The sequence below is a fragment of the Quercus lobata genome, chromosome 12 (genome assembly GCF_001633185.2).
Source record: "Quercus lobata isolate SW786 chromosome 12, ValleyOak3.0 Primary Assembly, whole genome shotgun sequence".
In the NCBI taxonomy this organism is placed as follows: domain Eukaryota; kingdom Viridiplantae; phylum Streptophyta; class Magnoliopsida; order Fagales; family Fagaceae; genus Quercus; species Quercus lobata.
Genome location: NC_044915.1, coordinates 33,408,213 through 33,433,880, shown reverse-complemented (window position 1 = coordinate 33,433,880; position 25,668 = coordinate 33,408,213). Strand labels below are relative to the sequence as shown.

Sequence of the window (25,668 nt, the reverse complement as noted above, 5' to 3'; positions counted from 1 at the left end):
TAATATTATACCATAATTGACTACAACTAAAAATAAGGGTGTTGACTTTCTCCAAAAAAAAAAAAAAAAAAAAGAAGATATTGTGACTTTTTTTTGTATTCCTAATATTCTTTTTTTTTTCAATAATGTAATATTACGGAAAATGTAACATCACAAAGCCAATTGCATGGTTAAAAAAAAAAGTATAATGAGTTGGATTAGCCGATAAACTAAATTAAAGATATCTAGTTTTGTGGGGTTTTTTTTTTTTTTTTTTTTTTTTGAGAATAAAAAGTTTTGTGAGTTATAACATGCTAACATACAACTAATGAATTTTTACCTTTTAAAAAAAATACATTTTTAAATAAAGTAAATAGAATGTAATTCATATATATTATAAATATTATTAATATCAACACTTTTTTTTTTTCAATTTTTTGCTAGGAAATTAGTTTTGGAATCTTAGCAAGTAGTTGCATGAAAATTCGCTCCGAGTGAGGAAACAAAACTCATTGGAAATCAAATTGCAGTGCCTGAGCAAAATGGTTATTAAATTTTAGAAAAATTCTCTAAATTACATGGGACAAACTCTTAATTAGAAAGGTTATAATTTTGTATTATTGATAAAAGAGTGAATTGAAATGCTTTGAATCTGTTCTCTTGATTGGAAAATTGATAAAAGACTAAACTGAATTAGAGACAGGGATCCAATCAGTGTGTTACGAAATGAAAAAGTAGTGGGAAAGGGATTGAATGGCCGGTTTGTTGCCTCTGGTTCAGAGGTCTTTTAGTTGTTAATGCATTATCCTCCTTACCCAAAAAAAAAAGAAAGTTGTCCTGTGTCTTTTCATTTTTCAAAGAAAGTAAAAACTACGGAGTTGAAATGAAGACAAAAACAATAATAATGTCAGCTTAATTTTCTTACTTTTCTTCTGACAACGCGCAATGCAATGTACTAACCCAACGTCCTATTTCCATCAATCTCCAAAAATCTTCCTCCCTAGTCCCTACAATTTTATTTTCCATTTTGGGTTTCTTCCATTTGAGGATGGAAATTTGATTTTTTTTTTTTTTTTTTCAATGTTCTACGCAGGCTGTACACTTTTTAGTCACGCTGATGCTATATCAAACTAGTTTCAAGTAATCTTATTTTTGGACAAGTTTTTCTTTTAGCTAGCAGCTCCTCAAATGATAATCGGTTCTCATTTTAGCTATGTCAAGGAATTTATTTATTTATATCTTAAAAACAAACGCAGACATGAGAGGAAGGATGAGGTTCTAAAACAAAAGTGCACGATAAACCAAAAACTTCACTCAAATGTCATAGAATTTGGATATGAATATGCAATTATGCATATCCAACAGCTCAAGTGAAACTTTCTTTTTTCTATAGTTAAAAAACAAATGTGCATTCCCAATAATTCAAGCAGCACTACTGTTTCTTTTTCATTAGCTTAAAAAATACAAAAAATAAAAATAAAAACAAATGTGCATACTCAAGGGCTCAAGTAACACTATTTTTTGGAGGCGATACATGGTAGATAGCTTCCTAAGTATATAAGAGCATTTGCAGCAGTGTAGCTATAATGCTATATTGCTAAATTTTAGCTACACTGCTGCTCAAATAATGCTCCAGCAGTGGAGCTAAATCTATTTTTTTTAGCTCCACTGCTACAGTACACATCTATATATAGATGTGTACTGTTCATTAGAGCTAAAAATAAAAATGTTATTTTATCCCCCGGTTTCTATTATTTTATTCCACCGGCTTCCATTTGCTCCTTTCTTTTTCATTCTTTTATCCGTGCCTCTCTCTCTCTCTCTCTCATTCACTGTCATCTCCTCTCTGAGACTCTGAAGCTCATTTCTATCCATTAACTCTCTCAACTCCGGTCCGGTCTCTCCATTCACTCTTTCAACTCCGGTCCCTCAGACCCACGCCGCCGAATCCCGACGTCACCGAAGCTCAACTCCGGTCCCTCAGACCCACGCCACCGAAGCCCAACGTCAGCTCAACTCTGGTCCCTCAGACCCACGCCGCCGAATCCCAACGTCACCGAAGCTCAACTCCGGTCTCTCAACTCCCACCGAAGCTCAACTCTGGTCCCTCGATGTTTGGGTAGCTGGGTTTGGGTTTGGTGGGTTCGATTTGTGATTTGTAGCTGTGGGTTTGTTTTGTGGTGTGCTGGGGGTTTGTTTTGTGGTGCTGTGTTGGCGGTGGTTGTGCCATGTTTTGTGGTGCTGTGGGTTTTTTTTTTTTTTTTCCTGCTGTGGGGTGGTGGCGGGGCTGTGGCTGTGGTGTGGCTGATGTAGAGTGGTAAATGGTCGGTGCTGTGATGTTTTTTTTTTTTTTTTAATGTAGTAGGATATATTATTTTATTGTAGTAGTTATATTATTTTAATGTGGTGTTTATATTATTTTATTGTGTTGAAAGCTAAAATAGATTCACTGCTGCGGTATATGTGTAGGTAAAATAGATAAAGGAACTTTTGGTGAAGCTAAAAAGCTAAATTTTTAGCTCCACTGCTGTGGATGCTCTAATCTTTTGTGTCATTATATGAATTAAAATAATTTTTTTTTTTAAATGTCGTCAACTGGAAAATGCCCACTAAATATTCATATCATTAGTATATATGATCTTAACAACCGTACAACAAATTTTGTTTTTTTGATAGGAACTACACAACAATTGATCTTTGATGGGAGCAATAAAACGATGAAAATCATTCACATTTACTCTTCAAACTCTTTGCCTCAGCGTCTAGACCGTGGGGTGCATCGTAAAGCACTTGCTGATTTTGTCAACGACTTCATTGTTCTTGCATCAGCAACTCGAAAAGTTTGTTCACGGTTATAGTTTGGCTTTACCCCACCAGCACTTGTTTCAATGAATCTAGCTCCATTTTCAAATACATCATTCATTGAGTAGAATTTCCATGACCCTCTTTCACCATTTCTTCACGTCACCTGTTAATATTAATATTATGCATTGTGTATGTGTTAGTACCGGTAAAATGCATTTTTATTACTTAAAAGATAATGGAAGTATTGAAATTTTACCTCTTTATTCCCTGATTTTGGTGCAATGAAGAGGTTGGCTTAACTCTTGACACTAGGATTCATGCTGCCCCCTACAGCATATTGCATCCATCCCTGGTAAAAGTTGTTCACCACATGTGCATATCCAAATTGAATCTTGAAAAGTTTACTTGTGTGCATTAGATAGCTGATTTAATATATTATCGTAGCAACTTCATAAATTTATGATTGATAATCATTGGTTTATGCCTACAAGTCCTTGAATGTGGTAGATCAATCACCTTGGCATCCTTTGGTTGCAATTAGGTCCAAGATGATTGTTCATAACCGTGACCTACATGTTCTTGTCACGCAAGTACCCATCATCATGTCCAAGAAGCATGACCTTGTCCTGATTTTTGAACCAGTTGTTGGAGATGACAATATCTGTAGAACTCCGAGTTACATCAAGTAGACCATCCTCACTCTCATAAAGTGTATTATGGTCAAGCTAGACCTTTGATGCAGTAACCAATCTGATTGCATCTCCATCAACTTGACTTAATGAAACTATCTTTGAGTCTAGACCCATTACTGTGCTAGGTGGTTGGGATCGGCAATGGTGGACTTGAAGACCATTAATGATTATGTTGTTTTGCTGTTGATATATAAGGTACATTTTAGTACTTGATCAGCTCAAAAAAAAAAATCTAATTTGTAACGAACAATGTTAGGGAGAAAACCATCACAATTTATTTCACAACTAGTACAACGTCATTTTTATGTGAAATCATCAATGATATTGCTTTTATTGTGTGTTAATCAATAATCATAACATATCACCTATGCAATTGTGAAAATTTGAACAAAACAAAATTGAAGTGTGAATTAAATACCTTATAGATCATCAAACATGCATTACCAGCAATGTGAACATTAGCACCCCGACCATCAATGGTTGTGAAACTACTAAAGAGAAGTGGTTTCTCAAGTCTAATGTGCATGCTTTTTTGAAATGTGATCCATTTTTTCCCTTTGATCATGATTGTTCCATATATTAAGGTCCCCAGTTTGGGATTTATTGGGTTGTCACTAGGATCAATGACTACATATTGTGTGAGGCCCTTTCCAATGTTGTTGGTCATCTTCCCAGCATAACCCACTGAGCATGTGGCAAGTTGGTGTCTGTTCCTTCGCCAATCAGGGTTCAATTTCCAGCAATTATCAATAGCATTCATTTTTAAGCCAATGATCTTTGTTTTCTTGGCAAGACTAACATTAGGAATGGAGAGCAAAACAATGACAAGAACCAAAGCAAAGTGCCAAAGGATGGCAACGTTGATGCCTTTCAAAGCCATATTCATGTGCGTGTACTAACTCAAACTCAGAAAAAGAGGTAGGTAGCAGTGGTTTGCAAATAATTGGAATGGAAGGGGATATATAAAGGTGGAGTGGTTAGTAATGTGTATTAGCTTTGTTTAGGTGGTTTTAAAGTGGATGCTGAGGAGTGTAGGACACAAAAGAAGCTATTAATAGGTATTGGTTTTGCTTCCTCACCCCAATTTAAAATAGTTCGATAGCTACAATTGTGTAGTGGCCAAAATAACAGAAAAAGTGAGCATTTGTGTCATTATTGGGATATAGAACGCGTAACATTTTAAACTTTCACGTATAAAGATAGCAGTTACAATTTGCTTCTTTCAAGTAGGGGTTTGAGTGCTAGCAATATAATGGATGTGAACTACCTATAATAAGCACGGGATGATTAGTTAAAGTTATAATTTGAGTAATATTACTTTTACATGTACTTATTACGAATATCACTATTATTATACATTAATCAGAATAAGTGACTACACTAATTGTTAAAAAAAGTTGTGATAAAATTTATACCACTAGATTTTTTTTGCTATTACACTATTGTTAATTGTACTTTACGTATATAAAAAAAAGTGATTGGAGTATGTGACACAATAATGTAGAACGCAACTATCTTTTGATTCGAAGGTGTCAACAAATCTAATTCATTCAATCTCTCGGTATCAAAGTATCAAATATTTAAGCTATTATAATTATTATAACTATTTGTCTAGTTCTATTTTGTAATACATTATAAAATTAATTTGATAGCACATAAGAAAACCCATCGACCTCTGTAACTGTAAAATCTTTTGGTTTTTTGTTTTTTTAAACCTTGTGCAAGTTGACAAAAACTTGTCACAATCTCACTTGAATTCTAGATCATTGTTAATAGAGTTTATTTGTTGCATAATCTGTCTTTGCAAATTTTAAGTCCTCTGGCCTCAAAAATTTCATCAGGCCGCTTCAAGTTCAACTTCAATTTTTACTTAGCCTCGGCCACTTTCACAATTTAACTTATCTGCTGGTATCTATGATTAGTGAATTTGGTGTTCTGGAGCTTTGGACAACTGTAGGAATGCAAGCAAGCAGATCAAATGACTTCAAGTAAGTCTTCAACCCATAATCTCCCGTTATATCACCAGGTTTGGTAATGATGGCTTGAAGAATTTGAATCAGCATTTAATAATAGCATCTATACGAGTTTGAGATGAATATTTGTTAATAAATTTATATTAGAATAGGTAATCTTAATCCAAATTTATCTTTTCTCATTCTTAAGTAAGTGCATTAAAATGGACTAAAGTAGACCAAAATATTAGACTAAAATGTTATAGCTCAATAAGAGCATAACAACAATAAATACTATCCTTCAACTCAAATATATAATTATTTTGAAATGTGGTATAATGTAGAATTTTTTCTCTAAATTTTATTATAGATTACTTGTTCTCCTTAAAAATAAACAATTTATAAAAGTAATTTCTCTCTCTATTTTTACAAATATATAATTTTATTATTTTTAGTATTTTTTTTATTGATATTATTCTTTTTGAAATGGTCCATATTCTTCTAACTACTGTTATTATATATTACATTTTCCTAATTTCTTTTGGAAGAACTAAAAATTTTTAAGTTTCAAATTTATTATTCAAGGCGAGGCTGAAGGGCCCAATTTAAAACTTAAAGAACCATATGTCATTTTCATTAACTTTAAGGTATAGAGATAATAAAGATAACAACTTTATTTATTTTTAGTTTATAGTTTATACTCACCCAAAATGGATCGAAATGTTTTTTTTTTTTTTTTTAGCTATATCTCTTAAAATTGATAAAAATGGCATGTGGTTTTCTAAGTAGGAGTGAGACTAGACATTTCAACCTAATCTTGAATATTGCAATAGCATACAATCATGAATACGGTGGTGGAATAATACAAGGACCCATCTCAAAGACCACAAATTTCACAAATCTGAAAAAACAAATCTATACTGAAGAACAGATCTACAAGGCCCAATACAAGGACCCATCTCCGAGGAACAGATCTACACTAAAGAACAGATCTAAACTAACCCACAAATCCACAAACACCAGTAAGCCACAAATCCAAAGAACACAAATAGAAAGTGAATGGCAGAGATTGGAGATGGTGAATGGCAGAGATTGCAGATCGACGATGGTGAATGGAAGAGAGTCGCAGATCGGCGATGGAGGTTGAGATCTTGGCGCAGATCGGTGATGATGGAGGTTGAGAGCTTAGCACAGATTGGCGATGATGGAGGTTGAGAGCTTGGCGATGTTGAGATATCAGTGTAGATCGGCACATGTCAGAGATGTTGAGAGATTGAGAGAGTGAGAGAGAGCCTTAAGATTGAGAAAGAATGAGACTATGAGAGAATTGAGAACTAACTAAGCACTGAAGGTTATATATCATGGTCGGGTTGGGTGGACCGGGTTTTGGAAGGGAAGACCCGCCACTCAATCCGCCAGAATCGGTTTGGAATGGCAGGAACCCGCCGCCGACCACCAAGTAGTCGGGTCGGACGGCGAACGGTTCGGGTGTGGTCGGTTTGGCCGAGTGGGTCGGGTCTTCGGCTTGGTTGGACAAGCCTACTTGAGTACAAGAGGAATATACATTACACAAAGGGTAGTAGTGTACAGTTACATGGGTTAAAGGGTGTCAACCAATGTTATTGACATCTAGCCTAACGAGGCTCCTATCTTTTAGCAAATTTGCATCTGATGAGCTTCCTCCAAATTCCAGGTCATGAAAGAAAGTTAAAAGCAGCAATTGCTTTCTGGTGTTCTTACTTGACCATCTCGAATGTAACAACTTTCAAGTCCTAAAGGAAGAGGCTCAACCTTAGACCCAAGCACCATCAACACACAACTTACAACCAGATTTGCAAAAACCCAGCAACTTGTTCATAAGAAAGCCAAACCCATCATTCTCATCTTAATAAGGATTTCTTACCCATATATAGCTTTTGATACATAGACCATCACGATTCAATAGCTTTTGATTTGCGTGTAGGAAGTTTGTTTGTGGAATGAATTGAAGAATGGTAGTCAATAATTAGTTGAGTTGGATGATGACTTTAGTTTAGGCAAAGGAAGCTTCTTCATTTATCTTTATCAACATCTTTTTGATCTTATTTTATCTTGTGTTTTTATGTTTTTTTGTGTTTTTGAGGAGAGAGACATAAAAGTAGAGTAAAACTACATATTTAGTCCTATTTTTAACGAATGTGGATAACAGAACTCTAACTGAGCTAACCGTGGGTAAAGTGTCAAATTTCAAACTACAGGAAACAACTTAAATTTCGGCCAAACCACAGGTGGGTAAGTTGTAATTTGACATTTTTTTTTAATTATAATTAACATTTAGGTTAAAGAATGTCTATATTCTATAATTAAAAAAAAAGTTGAAAAATGTACAAAGTCATGATAGTAAAAAGTGATTATTTTATCATGATTGGTAAGTAATAATTAGTTTTGAGAATGTATAAAGATTAAAGACATAATGCATTATTGCATTATGTAGCTCAACAGAAATGTAACAAAAATAAATGATACTCTCCAACTTTTGTATATTATTACTATAAAGATTATATATAGATAGATGAGAGATTTTATTTGATAGATTATATATAGATAGATTAGACTTTATTTGATAGCAATTTGTTAGAATGACTACAAAATTGAAGATTTAATAACAAAGTTAGAAATTCAACCTTGATTCAAAAAAGATAATAAAATACTCAAGGATAAAAATAAAAAATAAAAGAAAAGAAAATAAAAGAAAACCAAATTTTCTTTTTCTAATAGAATTTTTAAAAGAAAATGAAATTACATTCATATTGTTCCCATCACATTCATTAACAAATTTTACAACAAATTATTGAGCATGTAAAGATTTAAATAATCCACTTGGTTTGTAGCTGTTTTCAATAAATGCACCATGCATCCACAGCTCCACCTTTTTTTGCCCTCCAATGCCTGCCTTGTTAGTGAGCTACAGTTAGGGCTGTAAACGAGCCGAACTTTGTCGAGTAATGAATGTTCAAGCTCGGCTCGACATCAAAAATAGAATGTTCAAGTTTGGCTTGAGCTTGATACATGCCTACAAATAATGTTCAAGCTTGAGCTCATTATAAAGTACAAAACCTTAAGCTTGGCTTGACTTGGCTTGATTCATTAGTCAAGCCAAACTCGAGCTCAATATCAAGCCCAAACTCAAGCTCAATATCATGCTTTTGAGCTTGAGATCCAACATAAATATATTATCAAGCCTATATCAAGTTTATTATCTAGCCTATTTAGTTTGGATGAGTGGTCTCAACTTATAATTAATTAAAGTTTTAGAAATATATGAGTTTACTTGTTAAGCTTATATCAATTTTATTACCAAACTCATAAATAAGCCTAGGCTCAACTTGTTTTATTACTTTTGTATCAAGCCTTGGTGTTCACGAGCTTGTTCATGAACAATATTTTTTACTCGGGCTCGGCTCATTTATTAAACAAACCTAAAACTGAAGCTTAAGCTTGCCTTGTTTATAAACAAACAAACATGAACGAGCTTTTTATCGAGCCAAACCCAAGCTATTTATGAACGATTTAGTTCATTTACAGCCCTAGCTACAGTGACATAGGACAACCACACTATTTCAATGGAACAACTAAACAACAATAGAATCAAGAATAAACCCTAGGAGTTAACACCTATGGGTTGCTTGGAGTCAGCACTAAGCAAACTAGAGTCAGCACCAGTGTAAAAAGAAACACAATATTTTTATAATTCTCAAAAAAATGTCTTACAATAATCAGAAAAAGTGCTTAAATAGCTAACAATAAGATGCATAAAAAAAATAAAAAAATAAAAAAACTAATTATTAAATGCTTGGGCTTGCTTAATCTCAAGCCCAATTACTAACAGGCTCCATCCATAAGGCCATAAGTTGGGCCATCTTCTTTTTGCTCTTCCACCCATACATGCATAAAATTGAAGGCTTGTACCTTGGGTCCGAACCAACTCCCCCCGGGTGAGAAGAACTTGACCCCGTCAAGTGGAAATCTGAAGAGCTCTAATAGTACTCAAGCAAGTCAGGATCCAGTCGATGTAGCTCATCTCGAGTAATCCATGTGCAATCAGAATCTGGTCGCCCTTGCCAACAAACTAGGAAACGGTGAACTCCTCCATCCCTGGTAGAAACAATCTGTTCATCTAAAATAGTATCAATAGATTCTTTATGTGCATGGGGCAGATTTAAGGGTAAAGGGGTAGGGATAGGGGCATCAATAGGATCGAGTAAAAGCTCATCAAAAGGGGTATTAGGAATAATTGTGGGGGGCTTTTATAAGCAACTAGATCCTCTATATTAAAGGAGGAGCTAATACCATAATCATGAGGAACGTCAATGACATATGCATTTGGGCCCATTCGTTTCAATACCTTGAATGGTCCGGCACTACGAGCCTACAATTTCTTAACAGCCCCAGAGGGAAACCGTTCAGGTCGAATCCAAATCATGACATAATCCCTTACCTGAAACTCTGCATGACGCCGATGAGTGTCAACATGAATTTTATATTGAGAATTACTTACCTGAATTTTTTTGCGAATCTCATTATGCAAATCATGAATATGTCATGCAAATGCCTCAACAGATTCAGAAATTCTAACATGTGGGGACATGGGCAAAAGATCTAAGGGCTTCTTAGGTGTATACCCATGCACAACCTCAAAAGGACTAGCGCCTATAGACCTATTGACAAAGCTATTATATGCAAGCTGGGTTGTAGGAAGAATTGAATCCCAATTCTGATTGGCTTCACCCACTAGACACTGAAGGAGGTTGCGTAGACTACGATTAACCACCTCAGTTTGACCATCAGTTTGAGGATGAAATGCTGTGGAAAATTTCAATTTGGTGCCTACTAAATGCCACAAAGTCTTCCAAAAATAACTCGTGAAGCAAACATCCCTATCAGACGCTATGGTTTTAGGAAGACCATAAAGTTTGACAATCTCATCAAAGTAGAGCTTTGCAATCTTAATAACTAGTAGTGGCGTGCTAAACTGAAAAGTACGGTGAAGCTTTCGGAGCGTAGTGAGGTGAGCCAGTGCTTGTTGGTGGTCAAGTCCCAGTGGAAGTGGAAGTGGAAGTTGTTGGGCATTCAAGTTGCAAAGGAACTTGGTGGGCTAACGGTGGTCCAGGTAAGGTAGATGGGAAGGCTCGCCACGAGATTGACCAATAGCTTTGACCCAACCCCGGAAGTGAAAGTGCCAGAGAGACGATCTTTGTGAGGCAAAGTGACATTCCAAGGTCAGGTATAAGGTGCTTAGAAGCATCAAAGGTCTTAGAACATGGTAGGAAATGAGCCATCTTAAAGAAGCGATCAACAACTACTAGAATAGAATCATGCTTCCTAAAGGTGCGGGGTAAACCTAACACAAAGTCCATACTCACATCTTGCCACGGGCGATTTGGTACAGGTAGAAGTGTATACAAGCCAGTGTTTTGCTTACGATGTTTGGCTAGTTGACATGCACGACACTTGCCAACTATCTTGGCAATGCCCCTCTTAAGACCAGGCCAATAGAATTGACGTTCCACTTCCCCAATTGTTTTTTCTCGACCAAAATGACCTGTAAGTCCTCCCACATGTATATCCCAAACTAGGAAATCTCTCATTGAAAACCGAGGAATACATAACTTGTTGGCTTTGAACAAGTAACCATCTTGAAGGGTATAATCATCCAGGATTGGCCATGAGGCATTACTTAGGCTAGCGTAGAGCTCCCCAAAATCTAGACATGACTCATAGTCATCCTTGAGTCGTTCAAATCTAGTAACCTTAACACTCATGACTGATAGCATAGACATCCTTCGACTTATTGCATTAGCAGCCTTATTCTCAACTCCCGCCCTATGTTTCACCACAAAGGAGTAGCGTTGTAGAAATTCGACTCAACTACCCTGCCTAAAATTCAGCTTTTTTTTTTTGGGAATGGAGATAGCGCAAAACTTCATGATCAGAGTAGATAACAAATTCTAGAGACAACAGGTAATGGCGCCAATGCCAAAAAGCTCGAATAATGGCATAAAATTCTTTGTCATATGTGGAGTACTTTTGCTTAGCATCATTCAATTTCTCATTAAAATAAGCAATTGGGTGGCGCTCTTGACTAAGTACTCCCCTTATACCAATACCGGAGGCATCACATTCCATTTCAAAATGCTTGGTAAAATCAGGGAGACGCATAACAGATGCCTCAGTCATCTTTTGTTTTACTTCATTGAAAACCTTAGCAGCAGCTTTTGTCTAAATAAACTCCCTTTGTTTCATGCAGTCAGTGATGGGGGACATAATGGTATTAAACTCTTTGATGAATCGGCGATAGAAGGAAGCTAGCCCATGAAAGCTTCGAATTTCATGGATATTTTTGGGCTTGGGCCAATCCACAATCACTTGAACCTTTTGGGGGTTGGCAGAAACTCCCTCTGAGGATACTATGAAACCTAGGAAGATAACTTTATTGGTAAAGAAAGAGCACTTCTTGAAATTGCCATATAAACTCTCATTCCTAAGGGTAGTACAAACTTGAGTTAGGTGGTCTAAATGTTGCTCCCTAGATTTGCTATAGATGAGGATGTCATCAAATTACACAACCAAGAATTTCTCCATAAAAAGCTTAAGCACTTGAGTCATCACTCTCATAAAGGTACTAGGAGCATTGAACAATCCAAAAGGCATGACCATCCACTCATATAAACCATTTTTCGTCTTAAAGGCAGTTTTCCACTCATCACCAGGACGAACCCTAATTTGAAAATATCCACTTTTCAAGTCTATCTTTGAGAAGATCGTTGCTCCAGCCATCATATCCAACATGTCATCCAACCAAGGGATAGGGAAACAATATTTCACAGTGATCTTGTTGATGGCACGACTATCAACACACATCCTCCAAGTTCCATCTTTCTTTGGAGTCAAAAGTACAGGGACTGCACAAGGACTCATACTTTCACAAAAAAAATCCTTTCTAAGTAGTTCTTCTACTTGCCTTTGCAACTCAGTATGCTCTGTAGAGTTCATCCTATAGTGAGGCAAGTTTGGTAGGGTCGCTCCGGGCACAAAATCTATGGCGTGTTGTATGTCACGCATGGGTGGTAAATGATCGGGGAGTTCCTCAGGGAAAACATCCTTAAATTCCTGGAGCATTGACTTTACTTCTTCAAGTTGCTCCTTACGGGCCTCTCCATAAAGTTCCCTGGCAACTAAGGCAAACACAATGGATTCTTAAACTACTACACTTTCAAATGCCTTTGAGCTTATGATGTTCAGGCCTTCGCCTTTGGTGCTTCTTTCTTCTTGCTCATGTCGATTGGCTTGGGTTTCAAAGGATTGAGCACAATTTTCTTACCTTCTAACACAAATGAGCAAGAATTGGATTACCCATGAAGGGTGACATCCAAACCATAAAGCCAATGTCTACCTAAGATAATATGCCCTACATCTATGGGAATTACGTCACACCATATTTCAGCCTTGTAAGTGAGGAATTGAAGTGGGACAACACATCTTTCTTTTATAGCTATGAAGGAAGTATCTACCCAAGAAACTTTATATGGGTTAGGGTGTGGGATCAATTTCAAGCCTAGACGGGAAACAACATTAGAGGACACCGCATTAATGCAACCCCCACTATCTATAATAACCTTGCAAGTTTTGTCCCCACACTTAGTGTAAGTTTAGAAGTGTCTGCCAAAGCACACCTTACCACATTCACTCTAGGGACACCAAAGATGTCCTTGAAATCATCAACCTAGGGAGATATGGCTCTAATGCACACGAGGTAGCTAGGATCATCTTCCCATTCTGCCTCAACATCTTGGATTTCTTCAACATTTGGGTCATACACAAGCTCCTCAACATCTTCTACCTTTTCATCATCCTCTTGAATGACAAGGATTCTAGAGGGACATCTAGCTGCAATATGTCCAACCCCATTACATTTGAAACATTAGAGGCGAGAGCTTAATCTTGAAGGCTTATTGACCACACATTTTTCCTTGTCCTCTTTTTCTATTGGGGTGCTATTAGGGTTGACCTTAGGAAGGGGTAAGGCAGGTCTAGATTTGCTACCAAAAGGTTAAGGGTTGGTAGGGACACTTCGGAGCTCAGAACGTCGCCAAAAGATAGATTTGGATGCTACTTTTACAATTCCTAGCAAGGTCATATGCTTCTACTAAGTCCTCGGGTGATAATCTCGCCTAGTAGGTTAGCATTTAAACCTTTCTTGAACCTATTGAGTGTGACAACCTCTTCCTCGACTATTTGAATTCGCCTCTTGAATTCCTTGAATTTCTCTATATATTCAGCCACATGAGTAGTGCCTTACTTTAGGTGATCCCATTTCTCAAAGAGGGAGCTTCTATAAGTTGGAGGAAGATAATTCCTCGAGAGTGCATCCTTCATCTCAAGTGAATCAATAATGGGGGGCTCATGTCGTCGCCTAAGGGTATCCTCAAGGTCCTCCCAAAAAAGGTCAGCTCTTCCAATTAACTTCATTCTGGCATACCTCACCTTCTTATTCTCAGCCCAATGGTAATAGTCAAAGAATTTCTCTATATGATGTAACCAATCAATAAAAACCCATGGGTTTAGGCAACCATCAAAGGTGGCTGCTTCTATCTTTTCCTTGGACATCCTATCATCATAATCCCTGGGGCCATTACGATTATATGTGATCATGTTCAAAGTTTAGAGCCCTATTAAAGTAACCGTGGTTATTTTGCCTAAGCATGTTATCTCCTTCATAGTTAATAGTCTCTTTTTGAGATGCTTCAACTCGCTCTACCCTTTCCAGTAAAGCATGGACAGTTTTTGCTAGGCTTTCCATGGTTTGCTCTAAGGCTCAGAAGTGGATTAATGTTCAGGGTTTGACATGATGCGACCACTACGTCGATGCATGCACCACTACATTTATGAAATGCAATTAAGATTCCCAAAAATTCGACTAACCAGTTCTCAATGTAAAATCAAGGTCAAGCAAGAGTGCTTGTAGAGACTAGATCAATGAATCAAAGGAATAAATTGCAGTCAAGTAGTGACAATGTTCACAATATTGAGAGATAGCCCAAATAAAATTCAAATTCCAATAAGCTCCACAATTAATAATGAGAATCAGTATTTCAAAGAAATTGGTTTATGTTTTTTTTTTTTTTTTTTTTTTTTTTAGGAATGGGTACTAAAAGAAAGCATAAATAATAAAACAGCTATCTTGAGCACAAAATGAGTAGGCTAGTGGAGTATGGTGGGATATGCACATAAAAAATATAAAAATAATATTTTTTTAATGAGACAAAATTGAACCCACCAAAAAGAGAGTACGAATTGTACCCTGGTCAGTGGCCAACTTACTGCACTAGATAGTTACGAGCTTGGCTCCTCAAGTGAGTGGATCTATTTTGACAAAGTGGACCTGTGGATAAACAATGTAAGGGCCTAATACGTGCAATGAGCTATCACAGCAACAAGACTTTCCATCTTTCCTTCCTTTTGATTTTTTTTTTTAATGCAAAATAATAAAATACAGTACACTACAAAGGACTTAAAATAAACTTTAAACTACAAACCGAAAGGAAACTACAGAAACTAAAGAAACAACAGACTCATAATTGAGAAAAAAAAAAAAAAAAACTTTGTAATGGACTTGACTAGTGCTAGGGATCGATGACTGGTGGCGACACGAAGACAGGGACGACAACGGCGGCACGAAACATGGAAGAGTGGCGACTGCTTGTCTCAAGTCTTGGCATCGGCAGTGGTTCAACATCCCCAGCAACGACGGTCAAGGGTGATAATGGGTTTCGATGGCTGGTGGCTAATGAGTCTTACGGCGGTTGAGTGTTGATTTGCGGGTTTCGGCGGCTAGTGGCTGATGGGTCTTGCGTGGGTCACCTTTTTTTTTTTTTTTTGGCTTGTGGGTCTTGTGATCAAAGGCGGGCACGGATGATAGTCACAAGCTTGGGAGGGGTCGCTGGCTTCTCTGCTGGTTTGGGGACGAAGAACTCATGTGGCCAAAGGGGGTATATACGGACTGCAGGGACTAGTTTGGACTTGTTTAAGATCTCATGGGGTAAAAACTTGAAAGGTAATGTCATATTTGGTTGGCTTGCTCTTTGATGGTTTTTGCTTTCAAGTGGTTGTCTATGGTTATGTTGTATGGACCGGAAGTCTGCTCTGATACCAAAATTGAAGTAGGACAACCACACTATTTCAATGGAACAACTAAACAACAATAGAATCAAGAATAAACCCTAGGAGTCGGCACCAAGCAAACTGGAGTCGACACCAGTGTAAAAAGACACAATATTTTTATAATTCAAAAAAAAAAAAAACTGTCTTACAATAATTAGAAAAAGTGCTTAAATAACTAACAATAAGATGCATAAAAAAAACTGAATTATTAAATGCTTGGGCTTACTTAATCTCAAGCCCAATTACTAATAGGCTTCATCCATAAGGTCACATGTTGGGTTGTCTTCTTTTTCCTCTTCTTCTCATACATGCGTATAATTGGAGGTTTGTACCTTGTGTCCGCACCATACAGCCTATTGTAATTCATCGGATTATCAAAGACGTGATCTTAATGAATAGGCAGTTTTTAAAAAAAATTGCAATTTTTTATTCTTGTAGGACCATGATTTTAGGGCAACTCAAGTGAAACATGACAATGAACTAAATTGTCACATAATATTGCTTCAACAACTATGTTGTGACTTGTGACTTTTTTCTCTATTTTTTTTATAAGTAGAATAGATTTATTAAAAAATGAAAACACTTCATGTTCATGATGATGAACACAAACGGTTCGAAAAATTATAATGCAAAGCTAAGAGAATTGTGAAACTCAAAAACAGAGGTACATCTATGTTGTGACTTGTGAGTACAACATTCATTAAACAGTCCTGTTATGTACATGTATAACAAGCAACTTACATCCATTTAGAGACATCTTACTCTGTTGCTTCCAACTTCATCTTCCTGTTAACATAATCCAGATATCCCTGCCCAAAATGCCAGTATATGAGACAACTCTGAATTCAGAATAACTGCTCTGAAAATACCTTCAAACTAACTGTTCAAATATTGCATAACTATTCTCAGATTTAGTCTATTTAAAACTTCAAAAGATCTCTAACTTTTCAGAATGTTGAAAGTTCTATAAGCAAGATACCCCCAAATAAAGTTTCAGTAATCAAACTTAGTACATTTTAGTCACCTCTTGCCTATATTACAATTTATACATTTTTTAATATGTAAATCTCTAATCCTACCAGGGTAAATCTTGAATGTATTACATTTTAAATAGACATTAATATCTAGATCTCTAATCATACCAGTTTGTTGTCTAATAGCACATGGATGAGTACATTGTGCTTAATATAACAATTGGAGTCCATTGCATTTTACATTCATGAATTCCGTGTTAAATATGTAAAGCATAGTGAACCATTTGATTTTTTGATGGAATGTATAGAAGAATGAATATTACCTAGAGTATTCCCATAGCAGCAAACTTGTCAATTATCGTCTTTGACTGGACCGGATGTAAATTCAAAGGCTTTAATAGTAATTCCACATTCTGCAAAATGGTAACATGAACTCTAAGGGTCTGTTTGGATAGAACTTATTTTGCTAAAATTGAAAACTGAAAACTAAAAACATTGTAGCAAAATAATTTTTAAATGTGTGAATAGTACCGTAGGACCCATTTTTAATAAAAAAATTGCTGAATAATGAATTTTATGGGTCCCATAAACAGTACACGGTGCACTGTTTACTGTTGAAGAGGTCAAAACATGCGGCTGAATCCAATTAAAAAAAGAGAAAATGAGTGAACAGTACTCAACTAGTACGTGAACAGTACTAGTTGTCCCCTCTGAAACGCGTGAAAAAAAGAAAAAAAAAAAAGAAAGGAAGAAAACGTGAGTGAACTAAACGCAGACGCAAATAAGTTCAATCCAAAGACTCTCTAAGACTCTTTGACATTTAGTAATAAGAACACACATAACCAGATGTAAATTGAGATTGAGATGCATAAATCATTATAATTTGCCAAATCTAGCTTTTGCAGTTCATCCAACATTTCCTCGGCAAAGGCCAGGTTTCCAGTAGCTAGCTACCCAAACAATGAAATTGATATTTTCAACAATTTGGAAAGGAAAATCACAGAGCTCATATAGTAATCATAATATTAGGTTGCCACAGGGTAATCCAAGTACATCATCAGATTAATTAAAAACCTTCCACATGTGCTCTGTATCTATAGCTATGCCACAATTTATACATATGAAACTTCGCTAAATCTCACAATATAGCCAGATGGACCAACCTTAGATGTAAAACTCTCATCCCAATATGTGTAGTTTAAACCTTTGAGTTTCCCCGTTTTACAGAGATCATCAATGAAAAGCTTCACTTGCACAGCCTAATCATGGTGGAAAATTAAAATGCAGTCAGGGAAAGAACAAGAATTTATATTAATTGCTCCACTTTAAAACTCACATCAGGAGCGCTTCGTCGTCTGTCGAAAGGGCAACCAACAACAAAGCCCACCAGAGAAAGTTCAGAGATCTGTACATGAACAGAAGAAGCCGTTATGACTCTGCCTTTGGTCTAAAGATAGCTCAAAGTTCAACACCACCCAACATAAATACCCAATTTATCTAGATAGAGAACTTCTTGTAGGGGAAAAGAAAAAAAAAAGCCTCTTGCTACACCAAGTAGACAATACCATTTTGTAATAGATATAATAACAGGACTCAATTTTTTATTCCACGACACTAGCACAATCATATAAAATAAAATCAACAGTAAGTACTCACCAGACTTTGAAAGTCACTAACCATTAGATCAATATTTGATTTCTTCCTTAGCAGAACACTGCAGCATCACAATAATTGACATTTATACCATATAATAAACAAAGTTTCAATGAGAACAATAACATAAAATGGGGAAAAGAGAAGCCCTGAAAAGGGATATGCTGCTCTTTTTCTTTTTTCTTTATTTCTTTTTTGCTGAATGAAAAAGGGGGTCTCCGATGTGGACTCATCGACCCCATGCCACATGACGATAATAGGTAATACCACCTGTACCACCGAGGCCTTGATGGAGCAATACGAGGACTCCTACCGTCAAGCCATACCCCATGGTGGTAAGAGGTATATGCTGCTCTAGTCTATAAAATTAGAGATTCAACATTCACTGACCATACCATATACTGGGTGGCCTTTATAATGCATTGTCAAGCATAGTTTCATGGTATTATAAAAAGTATAAGATATCAGATTACCTTAGAGGTGAAGCTATCTTATTGTGAGTGTCTGAAACAGCTAGTCCAACATACTTATCACCAACATCCAGACCAAGCAAACGACCCCGTTTTACTGCTTTTGACGTGAGCAAATCATGGAACAAGTTCAACGGCTTCACGTACCTCATTAATCAACCAGACCCTTCAACAACAAAAAACAAAACCTTTAATTTGTCACTCTGTGAAATACGTTTTAAGCAAAATTAAAATTAAAAAAAAAAATGAACAACATGGGCAATAATATTTTTACTTCCAAAATGCGAAGAAATAAACTTTTTTTGTTTGTTTTTTTAATGCATAAGTCCAGCTTTTCGGCACAAAGTTCATTTTCATTGTAGCATTTTTACAAACAGTTAGTCTACACAGAGATCAAATGCTGTTTGTGACATATTTCTACTGTGACATATTTTTTCACAAACACTTTTGGAGCAAAAAGTTAAACAGAGAGAGAGAGATTCATTACAAGTGAAATTCAATGTTTCAGACGAAGTGAGTTAGCGTTCAGAATGGTTTCAATGTTTCAGACGAAACTCTCAAAATGGGTACAGAGTCTACAGACCCAATTATACCAATTTATGATAAGTAGTAACTGGGGGTTACTTTGGTTTTTTTTTTTTTTTGTCAGATGGAGTTTAACTAGATTTTATTTATTTTTTTTTAGAAGCTTTTTTTGTTAATTTAACTAGACATTTGGGAGAGAGAATATTTGAATCATGTATATTTTTGTTAAAAATACTAAGATACTAATTGAATTACAAGGCTTTTGTAAACATAGTAATTTGTTGATATCATTCAACTTGGGATTTTTAGACATTTAGTAGTTTTTTTTTAATATATAATAACACTTTTTATAAAAATTTTCTTTAGGTAAAGTACATGCCTACTACGTGGTATATGGATGCTTTTTTTTTTTTTTTAGAATCATCTGGATGCATTTAAAAACATTTATTTTCTTTCCATTTTTTTAGACTATATGATTTTTCCCCTCATTTTAAAGGTTTAGAGGTATTATGATTGTAGGGACACAGTTTTGGAACGCAAATCCCTATCTTGTAAAGTCTTGGTCCAAAAAGGCCCGACACAATAAATTTTGTAGAGTATGGGCTAAAAAACTGGGTTTAGATAAGTTAGACAGAGGCTTGCATGGGATAAAGGTACACATGGACAAGAACAAAAGCCATTACGTTGAAAGATCTCACGGTTCGAAAAGATTCAGAACTCAATTTTCGTATACAGACCAATATATTAGGGTTTCTTTGCATGCCACAGTATTCTGCCTTTCTTTTTCTACCTTCATCTTATGAGGGTTTCTATACGTTATGTAGGCCCTTTCTTATCATCTGGACTTTACACTTGTTGATCATCCAAGCTCCCACTTGAGCACCCATCTCATCAGACACCTCTTTCAGTCCTTTGTGAGTTGTGGTAGTTAAGGTAACACTGTTCAGGGGTCTTCTCCACATTAATGCGGTTAGGAAAGTAGCTGTAGTGCATTCAATGTGGTGGTGGCAGCTTTTGTTTAAATATTTTGTGTTTCCTTCCTTTTCACGTATTTAGGGGATGAGCTTTAGTGGCTTGGACGTACCTTCGCTCTGGATTTTCAGTGTCCGAGGAGAAATTCCTCCTCAGACCTTTTTTCTTTGTTTCCAATGATAGACTTAACATGAATCTCCTAAGTCATGTTGTCTCTTCGGACAGGCTGGTGTCCTCGGATAGGCCCAAGGCCCAACTCGTTAATTTGGGCCATAGTCCCCACAATGATAATTTTGGTCATTTTTGAATGTTTTGGAGGATATTTTTTCATTTTAAATATTTGGGATATATTTTTTATTTTTTATGTAAATATTTTACATAAATATATACACACACGCGTACACACACGTAATTAGATAAATAGGCTAGATTTTACCTTAAATAATTAGATTGGGTTGAGTTGGGTTGGGTTTGAATCATAACTACTTTGTTAAATGAGTAATAAATAGGTAAAAGGTATTTGAAAATCCAACCCATTCATAACCCCAAACTTATTGTTAGGATTTTGACAACGTTTTGTATTCATACCATTTTCATTGTTATTTTCTATACATTGTTGACATTGAGTAAAATGCGGAAAGTCATTTAGAAGGGATATGTGAAATTGTATGCGTTCACTAATATATAAAATTTTAATAAAATTATCAAATGCCCAGGATAAGGGGTTTAAACTTTTTATAGTCTTGGCACAGAGCCTTGTAGCTTTGTGGAGTTTATTGGTTCTGTTTATGATGATAACCATAGCTCAAATTCTCCTTTCCCACTTATAACAATTATATTATTTTGGGCAAATTAAAACTTATACACCTATAGTTTGACCGAAATTTAAGTTGTCTACCTATAATTTGACATTTTACCTACCTGAGGTTTGACCAAAATTTAAATTGCCTACTTGTGGTTTGAAATCCCTTGATAAAAGTGTTTCGCTGGATTCATTTTGATCTTGTATTTTATATTTTTTGTGTTTTTGGAGGAGAGAGATATAAAAGTGGAATAAAATTACATATTTAACCATATTTTTAACAGATGTATATTATGAAACTCTAACTAAGCTAACTTCAGGTGGGTAAAGTGTAAAATTTCAAACTACAGGTAGGCAACTTAAATTTCAGTCAAACCACATGTGTGTAAGTTGTAATTTTTCCTTTTTTTTAAAAATAAATAAAGTATTGTGGATGAGAAACTATTAATTTATACTCAATGTTCTACACTTTTCTCCTCATAAATATGAGTCTCATTTGCGGGATTCACATTATGTAAATGGAAAGCATAGTACACCAAATGTACCGAATAATTTTGTCTAGCAAAATATCAAAGAAATTATGTTCTTTTAGAAGTTTTTATTACAACACATTGATCTTTTAAGTTCAACAAGAGTATAAGAAGATAAAATAGTGAATTCTCTTGAAATCTTTAATTATGTTTGGAATTACTTATTTTTATTGGTTTATTTTGTTCCCAAAAAAATAAATTCAAAATAAGTACAATTGTACATAAAAAGTTCAAACTTTTAAAAGTTACATATATATATATATATATATATATAAGCTGATAATAAAAATAAACGAGATTTTAAACTTGTTCAAACTCAAGTCACAGCACATTCGCACCACTTAATTTCAACCACAAAGCAGCGTATACATAATAAGCTTTTTCATTTTATGGGACAATTTGATTGTTGGTGATGACAAAATATAAAAGCTTGTTAGAGTCTTTTTTGGGCCCATACATGTGTCATGTTTTAATACATAAGTGATTAAGGGAGTGTTTGGTAGAGTAATTTGAGAAAAGTTGTTTGTAATTTTTTGAAATACGTGTAGGTAAAAATGTGTGAAAATATGTATAATGTTATTAAAAATGTAAAAATGTGAGTTTGAGATGAGATACCAAACAGGCTCTAAGTTTGAGTTCTTTTAGGGAGTTGAGACCAGAACTATTGTCAATGGGGCATTCTATGGCCATTACCATTGTATTTCATAATGTAACGACTAATGAGTAGGTGAAATAGAATTATAAATGGTGTGAAATAGATTTTTTCTTCTAAAAATAAGTGAGCAAGGAATAAATATGCGTAAGTAGAATACACCAAAACTTGTTTAAAAAAAGTAGAATACAACAAAAATAATATTCATAATAAAAAAGAGTAAATTGATAATTTATAAGACTCATCTTGTAGTTTGTTTGAGTAACTTTTGCATTAGAGACCATATTAGGCATTAAATAAAGGAATCAAGGAGAAGAAAGTTAGCAATGAAGCATTCAACAGCATGACAACAAAGAGATTGCAATCCTGAGATGTTAAAGAGACACGAAAAAGAACATGGGGTAGCATTCAGCAAGGCTAGATAAATGTAATCGGCAAGACAAGAATAGTATATTCAGCAAGATCAAAGTAATCTATTCTGCAAGGCTGAAATAATGAATTTAGCACAGATATAAATGTTATATTCCATATTCATTTGGACATGAATTTTGTGTTCAACAACAAAAATTCCATGTTCAGTATCGTGAACGTTTTGTATTAACCAAGAAGAAAAAGAGAATTATTCATCAAGAAGAAAATCTCATATTCAGCCTACGGGTGAAATCCTGCATTAATCAAAATTGAAAATCAAAGCACAAGGGAGGATGGGTTGGTAAGGAAAGAATAGAACTTTATCTGTGCATGTCAAGGATCATATGAGAGAATGGTTTTTGAAGTTAATTAGTGGAAGAAGTGATAGAGACAGATGTGTTTGAGGAGACACAAGGGTGAAATATGCCTTCTGATTTTTCTCTCTAATGCTCACTACTCGTGTCTCCTCGGAATTTTGCTGAAAATGAGTAAATCATAGGAAAGGAAGAGCATAGAACAGGAAGCTCAATTTAATTTCAAATTGTGGGCCTGCTCAAAAATTTTCACATGCAGATGAGCACGTGTTTATAGGACAAAGTTTTCTTATTATTTCTCAAGGAGCTGAAAGCAGATAATTGAGCGTAAACCATAAAAATCAATTGAATAAATTAAATGATTGATAACCATCTACTTCCAGTTTTATTGTTGTAAATGGAAAAATGGAGAGAGAATCTCAAGCTCAGCACGTTTTTTGCTGCTCTTCTGAAGGGCTTCCGATTCTGCCACCATAAGCGTTCAATCCCACTGCTAAAACTATTACTATGATCTGTAATTGAAAGCATCTTTTGCCTTGGACTAGGCTCAGCTTCTCTCAGTTTCTTTGTATGTTTAGGAGAAGGTGTCTTAGGCTCTACACACTTGACACTAATTGATCTGTCAAGGCAATAAAGGGGAAAAAGTTACTAAAGATGAAAAGATATATATATTGAAACAGATATTATGGTCCAAAAAGATGACAGAAGTAAGAAATATATAATTTCTTCTCTCCCTCAAATTTTATGAAAAAAATCTACTCATAATTTATCACCAACAGAATAAAAGACAATTTGGCAAGATTTTATCGCTTCCAGCACTTTCCTCCCAATAATAATCATTTAAAGAGAGATTTTCATTTTATCATATGTTCTTTAAATGCTCGTTTGGAAGAGATTATTCCATAAACCATTATCAAACAAGCATTTTCAGATCTGTATTTTGTGTGTACTGACTAAATTACATTCCCAAACCCAAAACAAGGCCTCAAGCAAACAGCAAAATACAATTTATATGAAATTAAAATTTACATGGAAGGAATTTTTTCTTAACTTAAAGCTTACCCATCATGATTGACTAAAGGTGCAGACAAGTCTTGTTGTTGAGGCTTACAAGCAGGACAGATGTAGACCTTCGGTGGGTCTACGTTAATGCAATCAAAATGGTACCACTCATCACATTGATCACAAGCAATCATTGCTCTCTGATCATATGGCTTTCGACAAATACAATAAAGCATACTTCGTTCTCGTAGAAACAGCACCAAACAAACACTAGCTGATCAATGAAATGCCAAAGCAAATATTTTTCTTTTTCTTTTTCCTTTTTCAGGTAATGCAAAGATAAATAGTTTGGTGGGGAGAGAGGGTGGGGGGGTCTCTGTACCTTAATTTCCTTCTCAAGTAAGAAGGCAAATTTTCACCTTCCAGGATAAGTTCAAAAACTTTATCTAACCTGAGCGCTCCAGAATCAGTTGCAACCTGTACATAAAACAAAGAAGCCAATAAGAGAGAGTGAGAAAGCAAGAGAGAGTGAATATGAGAAATTTATAGACCTTCCTGGCACGTTCTGCCCACTGCAAGCCAATATGCTTCACTTCAGTAAGTCTTTGCCTATGGTGATCTTCAGGTGGAATGCTCATAGAAAGACCCAGCCACATATAATTGATTTAGTTCATCATCTAAGTCACAGTATTGCAAAATTGCTTTTGTCAAGAAATAAAGTTTTAAATCAAGTTCTGTCAAGCAAATACAAATTTAAAGAGAGATTTTCTACATCCCAGAAAGTGTCTTCTCCGTCCAGATCACTTTTGAGGAAGGTTAATTAATGCACTGACACTTAGGTCATTTCTGTTCTTTCAAAGATGTTCAAATCAATTAGTGCTGCGACCTTCTTTACAAGGAGTAATTAATATTGAACTCTTGAATTATGACAAGGGCCTATGTAGAACAGATGTAATTGGATGGTAAAGCAACCCAAATGGAAGTGTGCCAATAATAAAAATGCAGTCCTTCAACGAAAAAGTATTTGTAACCATATTTCAGTCTTGAAGGAACATTGTCTTCAACAAATTCTTCTTAACAAACTGAAATCCAAGATAACCTAAGTAATACCACAGCAACCCAATGATATCATATGGTAATACTTGAGCATCTATAATAGATGGATTGCTAAAAAAGTACTGAGAGCTATATAAGAACTAAGAGTGAAATAAGGATTTGCCCGGATTGACTGCCCATAAAAACCACCTCTAGTATCTAACTGTACCTCCATCACCTTATAAGGGGTTGTAACCAGTTTTCATACTTAATCAAAAAGGGAAGACAGTCCTCACAAACCCAAATCAATCATTATTCTCCAGCCCTAGCCAAGCTTCCTTCCCAAAAACAAGAATTTTTAGTCCCTTCAAAGAATTAGAGACACAAGGCAGAAGCTAGTAGACATGCAACACATCATGAGTTTCGTAGGGGCAACATAGGCATTAAACCATATTAGGTTCTTGTGGAAATGGTTTTCTGTTTCTTTCTTTATTCCCTCTTTATTTGGTAATTCTCAAGAACTGACAAATATCAATTTTAATAATCAATGGACACTATTGGAAGATGCTATCCCCCTGTGAACTATCCAACTTTTATAACTAATATAAGTGAAAAAGTGCTAGAGAATTCAAAAGCAAATAATCCATAATAAGAATGTAGAATAGTCCCAAAAGACAAGTACTAACGGTTGATAAAACAC

The 25,668-nt window shown here is 35.4% G+C and overlaps 1 protein-coding gene and 1 pseudogene across 3 annotated transcripts; both read right to left on the bottom strand.

Moving 5' to 3' along the window:
• Nucleotides 1–2,734: 2,734 nt before the first annotated feature.
• LOC115970561 lies at nt 2,735–4,326 on the bottom strand (annotated as a pseudogene).
• Nucleotides 4,327–16,376: 12,050 nt separating this feature from the next.
• Nucleotides 16,377–19,305, bottom strand: LOC115971030 (putative pre-16S rRNA nuclease). Of its 3 annotated transcripts, XM_031090698.1 has the most exons (7): nt 19,213–19,305; nt 18,729–18,891; nt 18,259–18,316; nt 17,939–18,007; nt 17,766–17,861; nt 16,926–17,015; nt 16,377–16,437 (listed from the first exon to the last, which is right to left on the bottom strand). In XM_031090698.1, the coding sequence occupies exons 2-6, from the start codon at nt 18,875–18,877 to the stop codon at nt 16,926–16,928; spliced, it is 462 nt and encodes a 153-aa protein (XP_030946558.1). In that variant the 5' UTR covers nt 18,878–18,891; nt 19,213–19,305; the 3' UTR covers nt 16,377–16,437. The 3 variants fall into 3 exon arrangements, with proteins under 3 accessions (XP_030946558.1, XP_030946560.1, XP_030946559.1); XM_031090700.1 differs by lacking the exon at nt 17,939–18,007 and having other exon boundaries at nt 18,280–18,316; XM_031090699.1 differs by lacking the exons at nt 16,377–16,437; nt 17,939–18,007.
• Nucleotides 19,306–25,668: the final 6,363 nt, after the last annotated feature.

Excerpts from the sequence above, each read along its gene's own strand:
- LOC115971030 (XM_031090698.1), bottom strand. The coding sequence starts at position 18,877 with ATGAGGTACGTGAAGCCGTTGAACTTGTTCCATGATTTGCTCACGTCA. Across the intron at positions 18,317-18,728 it reads AAGATAGCTTCACCTCTAAG|TGTTCTGCTAAGGAAGAAAT; the intron begins GTAATCTGATAT and ends GTGATGCTGCAG. Across the intron at positions 17,862-17,938 it reads GACGACGAAGCGCTCCTGAT|GCTGTGCAAGTGAAGCTTTT; the intron begins GTGAGTTTTAAA and ends CACCATGATTAG.